Source organism: Centruroides sculpturatus, unplaced genomic scaffold, assembly GCF_000671375.1.
Source record: "Centruroides sculpturatus isolate CEXI.00-Female unplaced genomic scaffold, Cexi_2.0 scaffold785, whole genome shotgun sequence".
Classification (NCBI taxonomy): domain Eukaryota; kingdom Metazoa; phylum Arthropoda; class Arachnida; order Scorpiones; family Buthidae; genus Centruroides; species Centruroides sculpturatus.
In genome coordinates this window covers 242,708-256,151 of record NW_019385677.1, presented here as the reverse complement: position 1 = coordinate 256,151, position 13,444 = coordinate 242,708, and the positions used below count along the sequence as shown (strand labels likewise).

At 29.1% G+C, this 13,444-nt stretch overlaps 1 protein-coding gene across 1 annotated transcript in view; it reads right to left on the bottom strand.

Moving 5' to 3' along the window:
* LOC111641131 (unconventional myosin-VI-like) overlaps positions 1-13,444 on the bottom strand; it is a 55,991-nt gene that overhangs the window by 4,298 nt on the left and 38,249 nt on the right. The window contains exons 13-23 of the mRNA XM_023387253.1: positions 13,015-13,145; positions 11,732-11,939; positions 10,791-10,881; positions 9,267-9,417; positions 6,958-7,175; positions 5,906-5,984; positions 4,658-4,707; positions 3,620-3,727; positions 3,037-3,140; positions 988-1,119; positions 102-287 (exon numbers count right to left, since the gene is read on the bottom strand). Coding sequence (XP_023243021.1) covers positions 102-287; positions 988-1,119; positions 3,037-3,140; positions 3,620-3,727; positions 4,658-4,707; positions 5,906-5,984; positions 6,958-7,175; positions 9,267-9,417; positions 10,791-10,881; positions 11,732-11,939; positions 13,015-13,145 — 1,458 coding nt within the window. The remainder of the gene's footprint in view (positions 1-101; positions 288-987; positions 1,120-3,036; positions 3,141-3,619; positions 3,728-4,657; positions 4,708-5,905; positions 5,985-6,957; positions 7,176-9,266; positions 9,418-10,790; positions 10,882-11,731; positions 11,940-13,014; positions 13,146-13,444) is intronic.

Sequence of the window (13,444 nt, the reverse complement as noted above, 5' to 3'; positions counted from 1 at the left end):
TATGAAGGTAAGCAAATGATAATCCATCATGTTTTTGAACAGTGGAAGAACAAACTTTATTTTTTTAAGTTATAAGAAATGATTAAAAGGATGATGCTCACCTGCCACTAGCAAAATCGGTGCTTTGTTGGGATGTAATTCCATCTGGCGAGCAATCCACTGACCATCAAAGTGAGCGTACCACCAACCTTTGTCTCCGGGAATTCCGGGTCTAACAAATGGTATACGAAAATATCGCTGCTTACTTTCGGGTAGAGATGACGATCTGGGAGGTAATGGAGGAGCACCTAGCATGATAATAATGGTAATTTTAAAAATTCATAACAACTTATAACCAAAATTAATTTATATATAAAGGTACACAGATGAATGCAATTACTTAAATAAACTTACAAGAAATGTTATGTAAAGTAAAATAATTAAATTAAAAGTCATTCAACACTCACTGTAAACATCTAAATATAAGATTTGACAAGAATCATTTAGAAAATATACACTCATAGCTACATGGTTCAAAAAATTAAAATCAAATTACAGCCAAGAAAAGAAGATAAACAAGGATGTGATTAAGACAGAATAAAATGAATAATTCAAAAGTAAAACTTCACTTTCTTTTGATAAAAATTCTTCAAACAATACAATCTTTGTGGTTATTGACAAAGAGAATAATAAATGTACTATAAATAATGTAGTGAAAAATAGAGAGAAATATCAAATATAATTTTGAAATAAAGAGAAATTTCTATATAAATCATTGTTTATGAAGAAAATTAAGTGAATTTGAAGAGAGTGTGTATTATAAACAACAGGTGGCAGATAGTCATACAAAGTGGTAAAAGGAAACTTTTCAAAGATCGCAAAGAAAACCTCCATGACAAAAAAAATATCGTAAAGACTTCCATCTGGTAGTAAATGGAGCAAACAACCCTATTTGGTTCATCCCTATATAATATCAAAACTTTGTTAAAGTATAAAAAAATCACTTACTAGGTTTAGTAATTGACAAAGGTGCTCTCTCTTCTAAAGCATTTCGCTTCTTATTATTTTTACTTTTCCAAGCGTGATAATTTTTAAGTCGTCTATGAAATTCTTCTCTACAAGCTTCCAATAATTCTAAATCTATAACAGAAAACTTGGTTTAAAATTTTTAATTTTTCAATTGTTTATTGGTTAAGAAGCAAGTTTAATTGAGGAATATCAAATGAAATTTTAAAATTAGTTATTAATTAAGTGGAAAAGCATTAAACAATTAAAAACTATCATAAAACTTAATATCATTTCTATTATAACTTACAGAATAATTTACTAAATATTATATAAAGAATAATACTATTAAAAAAATACAAAATTAATTATATCACAAGCATTATGTAATATAACTTTAAAGAGCATTTAAATTAACAATTTATTTTATTATAAATTGTTAATTTAAATGAGGGCAGTCCCCAACTTTGGACAGAGTTTCACTCTGAGACTTTCGTCGTAAATCAAACATAATAAATAATGATAACAGGGCTGTAATTTTCAAATTGCATACCTATACATTCCCACTGCCGTCCATCCATTCTTCATTAATCTTGAGAACAGAGACAAAAATTGAGACCAAATATGGAAAGCTTAAGGGCCAGAGTCCTGACTAAGTGCATACATACTTATAAAATGTGAAGACATTTCACTCCAAACAATGATACAGAATTAACATCACAACCATCTCTTGGCATTACAGAAGCGAGTACTTTCAACAGTATATAACTATCTTCTTCGATTCTCTGGGTATGATAATGCCATCCAAAAAGGACAGTAGATATTTGTGTTGTTAATTCTGTATATACAAACTTCTAGTCTTGACTGGAAGTCATACAATTTCCATTAAAAATCTTTACTTTACTATATTGAGCAATAAATTTGGTATAGAACCAATCCTTACAGTAAATCAAGATCAATAACTTATCACTCAACCTTCTAAGGTGTATGGTATTCACTTGATCTCACATTAGAAAAATTTAAATTTAACTAGCCTAAATATTATGTGCATATGTATATTGTAATCTGTCATTGTGTGCATATACTGTAATACAAAACAAAATCTCTATTTAGTTGTTTATTAATTATGGTACAGTATCTTATTAACAAAGATTCACAAAAACATGCAGATAGTCAACCACATTCAAAGCTATTAGAAATTTTGTGTAGAATTGGTTTTATTTTTATTATTAAATCATCTAACCATATTATAAAGTTGAAATCAGAATGAGAATCCTGACCAAGAAGCAGTTTTGAAGAAAATTAGTTTCCTTTTGTGCTCCGGACACTAATGATACAAATGCAAATTGTGGTTAAACATGAATGAATCTAATAACTAAAAAGTGATGGAAATAAAGCCAAGTGTTTATTTATAACTCACATTTCAGTTCAAAGTCCAAATCTTCCAGTTATTGTTATTTAGTATGTTTATTGCCCAATGTTATATTAAACAGTTAATTGTTATGCCAGTGTACTAATGATCCAGTTAAACAATTACTATTGTATTAAGCACAAATTAGTTTTGACTGTTGTAAATACAAATGATCTTAAGCCAAGAACCGACCATATACAAAATCTTATAAACAATATAAATACACTCTTAATTAATAAAATTAGAGTAACAGCTATGTTTATTGCATAATTTAATGAAAAGTAGGTAAGTCGTGCTAATCAAATTCTGAGATAAATAGTTTTTTCCTCTTTCTACTTGTAGACACCAAGAGACTTAGGGCCCGATGCATTCGGGACGAACTGCTCCCAGAAAAATTCCCAAGGATTTTGACCCTAGGATTTGATCCCGGATCTCTGGAGTGGAAGGTCTACAGCCACCTTGGCCAATCAACCACTCAAGAAAGAAATGCTAAAATAAACATCTGTTTAAGCTTGTATTTGTATTCTAGCACTTCTCACTCAAAGTTGCATCGAAAATTCTATTATTACCACTACAGAACATTATTTATAATTCCATCTTATTATTTTTAATTATTACTTGAAACGCAAAAGATAACTTACCACAAGATGTGTTGATGGCATCTCGAAGTTCCGAATACTTCCACTTAGAAAGATCGAATTTCTGATTAGCTTGTTGTTGTTTCTGCCTTTGAACGAACGTAGACCTAAACGTTTTTGATAAATATTTTTATTAATTATCTTATAATTATTATTTTATTAATTATGTTATAAAATAATAAAAGAAACAAAATTAAATGTATCAAACATTTCACAACAACAAACAGTTCATTCCCATTGTGTAATAATCTTTTTTTTTTTTCTTTATCTAGCAGAGAGAAAATTCTTGCAAGTTCTACTCAAACTAGAATCTTTAGATATATCTAGGAACCTTATTTTCATAACATCACTAATATAAAAATAATCTTCACCAAGAGAAGAAAAAATAATACAAACAGTAAAAGCAATGTAACATATATAACTAATAAAAGAACTGTATTTCTAACTTCTCTTGATTGAAAAATTGTACCGGCTTATACACATTATAAAATACAAAAACAGAATTAAAATTTAAATCATTGATTATACATTTGGCATATTTTGAGAAAAAATAAAAATATAAAAATAAAACTTCAATTTAAATTACCGTGGCAAAGATGGAGGCGTGCAGACCTCTTCAACCGCTCCATTCATGTCTTGGGCGAGACGTAATGCCAATTCGTGATCTCTTAATTCTTGTTCTAGCTGCTGCTGTCTAAATACAAACATTTACAATATAAATTTGTTGTCAAATTTTTGTGGGTTTAAACTAATAATATCAAACATGCCAAGCTGAAATGCTGAGTCCCAATTTCTCACCATTTAATAATTAAGTTATAAATATTTAGAAGCAAGAATTAAATAATATAATATTAAATTATATGTAAAAATATGTTTTTAATTGCTTAATTTTCTTTTTATCTCTCTCCACTCTGCAGACTTTTTTTAGCAAGCTCATTACTGGTTTCACTGGATTGGTAACGAAGTGGTTGGGTGGGGAGGGACAGAAATTAATGTATCCAAATGAACCACTTCCAAAAATTCCCAGGTTTTTTGAACCATTCAGATTCAATCCAGTCCTCAGAGTGGCAGACTGCCACCTTAACCACTTGTCCTGCAGAACAACTATTGAAAGCCATACCAATACAATGACAATCAATGGCTATCAATGACAATATTATTGATGATGGCAGCTCAATATTTATTACAGAACTTTGGATTACAGATTGTACAGATAAGAAGCAAAGCCAAAAAGTACTTTGACTTGAAAGGTCCATTGTGCATCCCATAACACAAGAAACTACTTCAAAAATCTGACTTCTTTAAAAAAAAAGGATGATAAATTTCTACATGTCAACTGGCAGATGTCACCGAGTCTAGAAAAAATAATAATTTACACACGAATGTCTGAGCAAAGGCTTGCAAGCTCATAAGATGCAAAGATTCTCCTTAGCAGAATTGCAGAAGCAGCAAAAGGCCAAAAAGGAACATTTCAATTGATACAAATGTTTACAGGTGACCAAAATTCTATCTCAATTTTTGTAAATTTACAAACTGGACATGGGCTTATTTGATTTCTTTTAAATGGCATTCCACATTTAAGAATTGAAGAATTTCACAAAAAATACAAAATTATTAACTTTACCTTTTAATTTCTGCCGCTTCTTCTTTAAGTTTCTCACTTTCCATTGCAGCCTAGAATAAATATAAATAAATTACATTTATAAAGAAGAATTTAATGTCAGAAGTACAGTCAGAAGTTGTTTTGAGCAAGATTGTTATCAGTTAGTGCAGATTTGGTTTTTAGGAATGGCAAAAGGCTAGGTTAAGCCGCTCCTAGCATCACGTGTATGACTCTTAAGACATTTCAAGCAAAGAGAACTACCGAATAGTACACACTATAATAAATACCAATTTGTATATATTTTCCTTAATAAAACATATTTTTCTATTCAAACCTATTTTTCTATCAAAGCCAATATTTTGAAACTGTTAAGCATTTTAATTGTCTCAACCCAAAATTTTTTATTCTGCTTTTCACATTCCTGAAATAGTGCAAATTTTTCATTATGAGTTGATTTTCACTCTAGGCCATCAATGTGTACTGTATATTTTCTGTGTGTATACATATGCATAAAAAATCTGAATGTAACTGATATTCCCTTTTTTGTTTTTTTTTTAAATTTTGTTTCAAATTTAAAACTTGAAAATGAAGATGTAAAATGAGCAAACATTTTTGGCTAATGAAGGTGACCAAAAATGTCTGTTCAATTTTTAAACAATTGTTGGACATAAAAGATTTATTTTCACTGTCAGATTCAACAATCTTTTAATTGGAGAATGCTTTTAATTGGAGAATTGGTTTATTTTATCAAAAACCTGTCAAATCAAAATAATGTAAGTGAGAAGTGTGTCAAATTTCAAACAGTTACTTTACAGAAAGCATTTCTGTACACTAAAATTGATCTTATTCAATTTACTATTGCTGACCAATTAATATGTTTTCAACATAGATTCTTGAGAAATCAAATTTCTCAAGAATCTATGTTGAAAACCTTTTCTCTTCTTATTGTAATAGCTTGAAATCTAGATTCTTTTTGTAATTCATTTTTTTTAAAAAACTCATTCTACCCCATGGGCACAGAGAGGACTTTTTTAGCAAGCCCTGTGACAAGGCAGCCGGAGACATAGTCCGATGCATCCAGACAGACCTCCCTGAAAAATTCTCATGAGTTTTTTGACTTGTCCAGATTCTATCCTAGGTCCCTGGAGTGGTAGACTGCAAGCTCACTGCTTGACATGCACATAATTTTTAAAAATAAATTCTAATGAATAGCAACATCATTTTATATTCAATAATTACAAATTTAATACAAAAATCGAAATTATTCACCTGTAATTTTTCTTGTTCCTTTTCATATCGTATGGCACGTTCCTCTTCCAATTTTCTCGTCGTTTCCATTTCAATTTTTCTAAAAAATATAAAAACATATGCAGTCAGTATCGTTGCAAAGTAGAATAATCATACACCCAATATTCACAGAATAAAATCTTATCAAATGAACTATTTTTAAATAAAAATTCTGTACATTATAAGTGAGATAAATATAAACTGTATAGCCTTCATTTATAATAAAGTAATAAATAGCAAAATTTTAACTAGTCCAAAACTTCCTAAAGTATTTATAACTGAATTTAAAAAATTAGTTTATGTAATGAGAGAAAAACTAAAATTTGAATAGTTTAAAGATATAAAATTCAAGTAAATAATGTATACTGCCTAGTGATTACATCATTAATATGACTGTTAATAGTGTCAAAAATATATTTTCAGTATCAATTTTTAGTTAGGTTTGGTTGATAGAATAAGAGAACACAATAAGGGGTGTGTTTCAGAAGGATTCTCTACAGGATTAGGTGTCAGACATGTGAAGACATCAGGAAAACTCCACACGACCAGCCCATTGGTCAGATGCAAACTCGGAACTAACTACCAGTGTTTGATAGTTTTATCCACGCGGCACTTCTAGAATGATGTATTTTATATTCAAGAGTTTTATTTGAAAAAAAATCTTTTAATAAAAGTTTGTAAAATTTTAGAATTTCTATTCAAAATCAATGTAAAAAATTCCAACCAAGAATTGTATTTACTCTAACATAATAAATTGTTTTTAAACGTCCTACTCTAATTTTTAAAAACAATTCAATTCTGACAAGATACAAGAAGAAAAAATATCATAGTAAAATTATATTACTTACAGTAAAATGTCAGCTGATTGTCTTATTTATTTATTTAATTCAATCTCATATTTTTAATTATTATTTATAATGACAAGATTGAAAATACAAAATTAACACACAAATGCATATTTCTGTACACAAACAAAAACTTTTCTGTTATGAAAATAAATTTTCAAACTAAATTTAAATGAAAAAAGAACTAACTTCTGTCTGAGTTCTTCCTCTTCTTTCTTCTTTCTTGTTTCTTCTTCTTTTCTTATACGTTCTTTTTCTATTTCTTCCTGTATTAAACGCAAACGTTTCTGTTCTTCTGCTATTTTCTGTTGCTCCAGCTGTTTCTTCAAAGTTGCCAGTTGCTCATTCATAGACCTAGTTAGAAGGTTGTAGTTTTCTTCTATTTTTGAAGGTGAAATATTCGTCGTCTGCAATAAATAACATTTAGTTTATATTTTGTTAAAAGTTTTGTATATAATATATATGTATATATATATAGAAAAGATGGAAAACTGCAAATGGTTTAAAGTAAACTGAAAGTAACTGTTGTTATTAAAAATTCTCGTTGGTAATATGGTCAATGATGTTGATGGCAAGTCTGTAACATTAACTTCCAATATTGAAGGGCAAGAACATTGTTAACTGGCCATTAACGTAATTTCTCAGTTTTGTTCAGTATACATCACAAATTCGGGGGCCATTTACCGTATTGTTACATTTTGCCCAGATATTCTAGTTACTGACCAACACTACCGGACACCATTGATACTCAAAATCAGATGATACGGCTTCTCCCTAAGTTATTTCTTTGCCGCCAATGATCTTAATGCATCATTCAACACCAGCAGTTTTTTCCTAACAAGGATAAAGGATAAACTAAAAATGCAAATATTTTTGTTTTAAAACACAGATGGATTTTAAGGTTTCTTTAAACTGTTTTATATCATTAACCAATTTGCTATACTCTTTCTGAATGAGAAAATCCTTGTTATCAGAATGCTTACTTGCCAATAATGTTTCTAACCCCTTGTCAAATCTAAGCATGTTTTTTGCTTTTATTAAAAACTAGCAGACCCTGCCACATGTTGTTGTGGCTCAAAATGTATCTATTATAAATTTATAACACTTCCCCCGTGGGGGGAAATTTTTCGAAAAATTTCTTCTTAGTGTACATTCTCTTGACGTACCCTATTAAAACACAATCAAAAACACAAAAACCCACATCTAAAATAGTATAAACAGAAGCAGAGTTCTTTACGGTAAGCCTTAATCCTGTCCATCTCCCGGGGGGATTTCGACATGTATATTATATAAAAACATGTGCGTATTCGAATGCAGCATTGTGTCAAAATTTCAAAGGAATCGGTAGGAACAAACGAACATTACATTTTTATTTATATAAATAGATAGAAGATGATCTGTTTTAGTTCATTTTCACAGAAAAGCATAATGCCTCACAGAAAAGCAAACTTAGGGCGTTGAACTTGTAGCACCATCTGTTGGACATAAAAACCTTAACCCTAGATGATATAATTTAATTTATATGAATGTTTAACGGAATAATATACAGCCTATGTCCACCCTGAAGTTCCATTCTAAATATTGGTGAAAGAATTTTTGAAATCGGATGAGTAGTTTTGGAGATTACCTGCTGCAAACAAACTTACATACAAACATTACCTCTTTATAATATTAGTATAGATGAACAAATTACTTCTTATTAAATTAACTCATTCAAAAGACTTCCCTTATCTCACAAGTGTGGAAGCTTCTTTAATCTATGCAACTGGCACAGATACTGTAGAGTGCACAGGAGAGTAAAATAAGGAGAAAAAACAGTATATAGCACATTACATGCAGAGGTGTCAATGAATAGTGAAAATCAATCAATAACAGTTTTCTAATACATTAATTTTTTTTTCCTTGTTACACACAGATGAATTTCACTATCACACAGGAAATTTGGTTAGCCAAATGATTTTTACCATATAAATAGAAAGCAAATTTTTACTGGAAGGAAATATCTATATTCAATAATGCAATTTCCGGCATTGTGTGACAAGGATTATTGTCAATTAAATACTTAAGTTAGTTGTTACAAATCTCTCATATCTAGCCAGACTGGTACAACTTGGAGATGAAAAACCCATTGATGAATGAAATTTTAGTAACTACTTCTGGCACATGTGTTTTTTGATGACATTCCCCCTACACCTTGCATAACTTTTTACAGTTTTGCACTGTGTTTTTTTTTTAAAATAAAACAGCATTATATACTAAAAATGTTCCTTTTAGATACCCACCATTAAAATTATGCCAGAATTATAAAACAAACCCAATCTTCAAATTTTTGGGTTGGAGTATGCAGTTAAATGCTCACTATCAAATAATCATGTGCTTCAAGATTTGAACCGAAGTAAGTTGTGTGTTGGAACGTCCGAAAACAACTAGTAATTTTATCCTCAAGTAATAAATTGTTGCAAGTTAACAGAAATAATTTTAATTATAAAATTAAATACCTTGATCGTATTTATAAGATCATTCATTTGAAATTCTAAATTGCGAACTTGTGCTTCGGATTGTTGCTTATCCTTTTTCAGCTGATTAATGATGGTTGACATATTTTTTAACTGTTCCCGTAATGCTTTAATCTTCATAATTGCCAGAAACCTAAGATTTAGAATAATTTTGATAAGTAAGTTAATACATACATAAATAATTAAGCTTAATTATTAATAACCATAAGAATTAATCATATATAATATTTATCTGAACTGATAGATTCTTAGGGTCATAACTAGCCTACTAATTAACTACAGTAAAGTCTCTCTAAGTTGAACTGTGTTAACTCGAAGCTCCCTGGCATAGGATTAGAGTTTTCCATATAGTAACATCTTGTTGAATCAAAATTGTTGGTACTTTTAATTCAAACCTATTTTTCCATGTTCCTTCCACCTGTTGATAATCTGTGATCCTCATTCTTTTATATTCCACATGAATGCAGACGACTAAGATAAACAAACACAACCACTCTGTGCAGATCAAAACATGTCATTATGACCTCACATCAAAATGACACAGTGTTACGGGCATTCTGATTGGAACACGAAAGTGTGCCTTCACAACACAGTCAAAAATGTCATGAAAGGCATACAATTTTGTAATTATTCTGCAAACAGATTCCCAAGAAACAGATTGATAACAGGAAATTTACGACCACAGAAAAATTTGAGTAAGTCTGATATTAAACTTGCTAACTCAACAAGGTTTTACTGTATTTATAGATCATTATAACCCAAATAAACCAGTAGTTTGGTAAATGATTAACTTTTTAAATAACTATTTTAATAACTAATTTCTATAGTGGCATGCATACAATTAAAATTATAATATAATCAATAATATTATTTATTAATTGAAGTCACTAATCAGTCATTTTACTGAATAAAGTAATTGCATATAATTTATTGTGTGTCTACTAATACATGATTAGACATTCTTTATGGTAAGAAAAAATAAAAATGAGAAATCTACTACTAAATTTTTCTGTATATTTCTATTTTATCATATATTTTAAGAAAAGCATTTAAAATTAAGTGACAATTTCCTGTTATTTTTAATGCAACATTTGTAACAATTCAGAGAAGAAAAAAAAACTTGGGTAGTGACAATTAAAATGCTTAACAGTCTAAAAATGCTGACTTTAATAATTTTTTTAGTGTAAAAGCCTGTGAATTTTTGGATTTTAAGAAGTATAAAGTTGACATACAGGCCAGAAATCACTTTCTGGCTTATATATGACTTACAGCCTGTGGCTTATGGTTTTTTTTCAATGTAGACCATTGATATGAAGTATTAAACTTTTTTGACATTCTTTTAATTTAAATATAATTTGTTTTTAATATTTATTCATTGGCCATTTTTAATGCAGAAAAACAAACAACTTATTTTTTAATAAATTTAACACAATACACAATTTTATAATTATTTTTTAAATTCAAATTGCAACATTCAAAGAATATTCGCTCTTGTAAGTAACTCACCTTGGACGATATTTCCTTTTGGCAAGATGCATTTTTACAGTTTTTTGAATAATTATAAGATTCGCTCTTCTATATAATATTTTATTTTTTACTGTAAAAAACATATACATAATTATAAATAAACATTCAAATTTATTCATATAACTTTATTAAAAGTATCATATATTTATGTTATTCACTTTCTAAATATATAAATAAATAAATTCAAAGCAAAAAATAACTATAACAGTGATAAATTATCATTACGATACTTGATTACAAATGCAATTTACCACAGTAAGTTACAAATTAGACAGTAATCAATTGAATAATAAATTAAATTCTAATTAAAATTGTGAAAATACAAGTAATTTATTTTTATAATTTACATATAAAATTCCAAGTTTCCCAATTACATTCTTAGCATCTAAAATATATATATTATTGACCTTTATCCAGAAAAAAACTAAAAAAATTGCCCTTCATCTTACATGTGAAGCTGTGATCTCTCAAGGCTAATGAATCACCCAGCAGCCTTCAGGTAAATACACTAAATACTTTTTCCCTAAATATTCTTTGCTAAAAGAGAGTGCATCTTGTATGCCATAGAATATGGTACATTATCTAAATCAGGGATTCTCGTAATATGTATCATGGGAATATTTGCAGTATGGAAAATAACTCCTGGCCATATGTGTGTGAAAGCATAACAAAAGATCTCTCATAAGGTAGCAACCACATTTATTTGCATTTACGACATTTATCATCTAAGATAAATGAAATTCAGTCATCAAAATATATCCAAAATGGCAGTTATTTAGCAAGTAAAAACTTAAAGAATTGACACTCTAAATTGGAGAATTGCACAGAATAGATTGACGACTACAGTGGCCACATTTGAGAATCCTTAATTTAGAGCTTATAGATAATATTCTTTACTCATTTTATTTAAAAGTACTTACATTTTATAGCAGATAAGGCACACCACTGCGCTTTCTTCCATCTCGATGCCAATAACCATTTCTTCACCCTGTTGACGAGCATTGAAAGATTTTCGGGATCAGACTTCATAATCTGATCGAATTCTGCAAACTTTCCAGGACGGAAAAACACTTTGGTTAAGCCAAAGCAAAAGTCTTCTTCATTCAATCCTAGAGCTTTGAACAGTGCCTGCCAAAGAACAAGTTAAGTTTAATATAAAAAAATAAATAAATCAACCATAATTTTTTATTTTTGCTGTTATAGACAAACTTTCATTACTTATTTTATTAATTCGTTTATGAATAATATTAACAGTTATATTGTATAGTTTTAAAATTCTAACTTCCATGTAATTTGTATGACTATCAAATAAAACTGAAGATTGTAATTTTATATTTGTTAAGTTTATAAATATTTTTTGTTTTTAATTCATGTATCATATCCAAGCGTTTTTTCCCCTCTTTTATATTTTAAAATTATATACAACATAATCTGCTTATTCTAATCACTTTGGGAATTGCTTATACTGACAATGGCAAACTGCAACTTTCTAAACCCTGATCATGCCTCCCATATATATCCCTAATAAATAAATAAATAAATTATATACATACACAGTATATAGGTTATACATACGATACTATTCTGGTATAGGATGAAGTGCTCTCACATATTTCTGATATGCAGTGTATGATAACAGTCACTAAAATGAAAGTTGTTTCTACTACTGGCTTTTTGCATTTGAAATGTAAAGCCAAGCAAATTCCATTAGCATCCAACACGTCTGTCTCATAGACTTAACGATGTATCTTGCTACACCTAAACCACTGTACCTTTCTAAAATCTCTCTTCAGCAGCATCATCTACACAGTAAGAGCTTCAATTTGAAACCCAAATAGTATTTTTAGTCCCAGCCAATTACTCAAACTAAACTGGACAAACTGAAACTCTCTTTCAATTAATATAAAGTTATAAAAGTTATTTTCTAATAACATCTCATAACAGATGGCACCGCGCACAATTTTAGCTGTGAGCTGGTGTCGTAGTGTTTTATCTGATTTTATTGTAGATTAAATTAACATTAAACTGATAAATGAATTTGATCTTATACTACATTACAGTTTTATTTTTCCTTCCAAAATTTTACAAATAATAAATAAAAATTAAATCTTGTGTTTGTTTATCGTAGAATTAAATTTGAAGTGTAAGATTAATACAGATATAGAGTTTCTTGTGTAAGTTCAATTCTCGACAATAAACTTACCCTACAAAACAGTCTGGAATCCAATCTCGCCAATTCGGCCGGAAGATACTTTTTGTACATATTGTATAACTCTGAAAACTGCGTTCTTGACGGATACCCTTGCTGCATTAATTCTAATACAGAAGTCATCCNCAAAAAAAAAAAACCATAACTAATAAAAATGCACATCTGTGTATACATATAAATAAACGTAGTAAGAAAGTATATATTTTTTATTTTGGGATGTCTCCAGAACGAATTAATCAAATTCCCATACAAACCTATGGTAAATTCATAATCGGTTAACGAACAATTCGGATAGCGAACAAAGTCTTGGAATGGATTATGTTCGTTAACCGATCACCCACTGTATGTTAAAGACATATGAAATAAATAAGTTTTAGAAATAAGCATTATGGAATAATTAGTAAATAATGAAAAGTTTTAATGT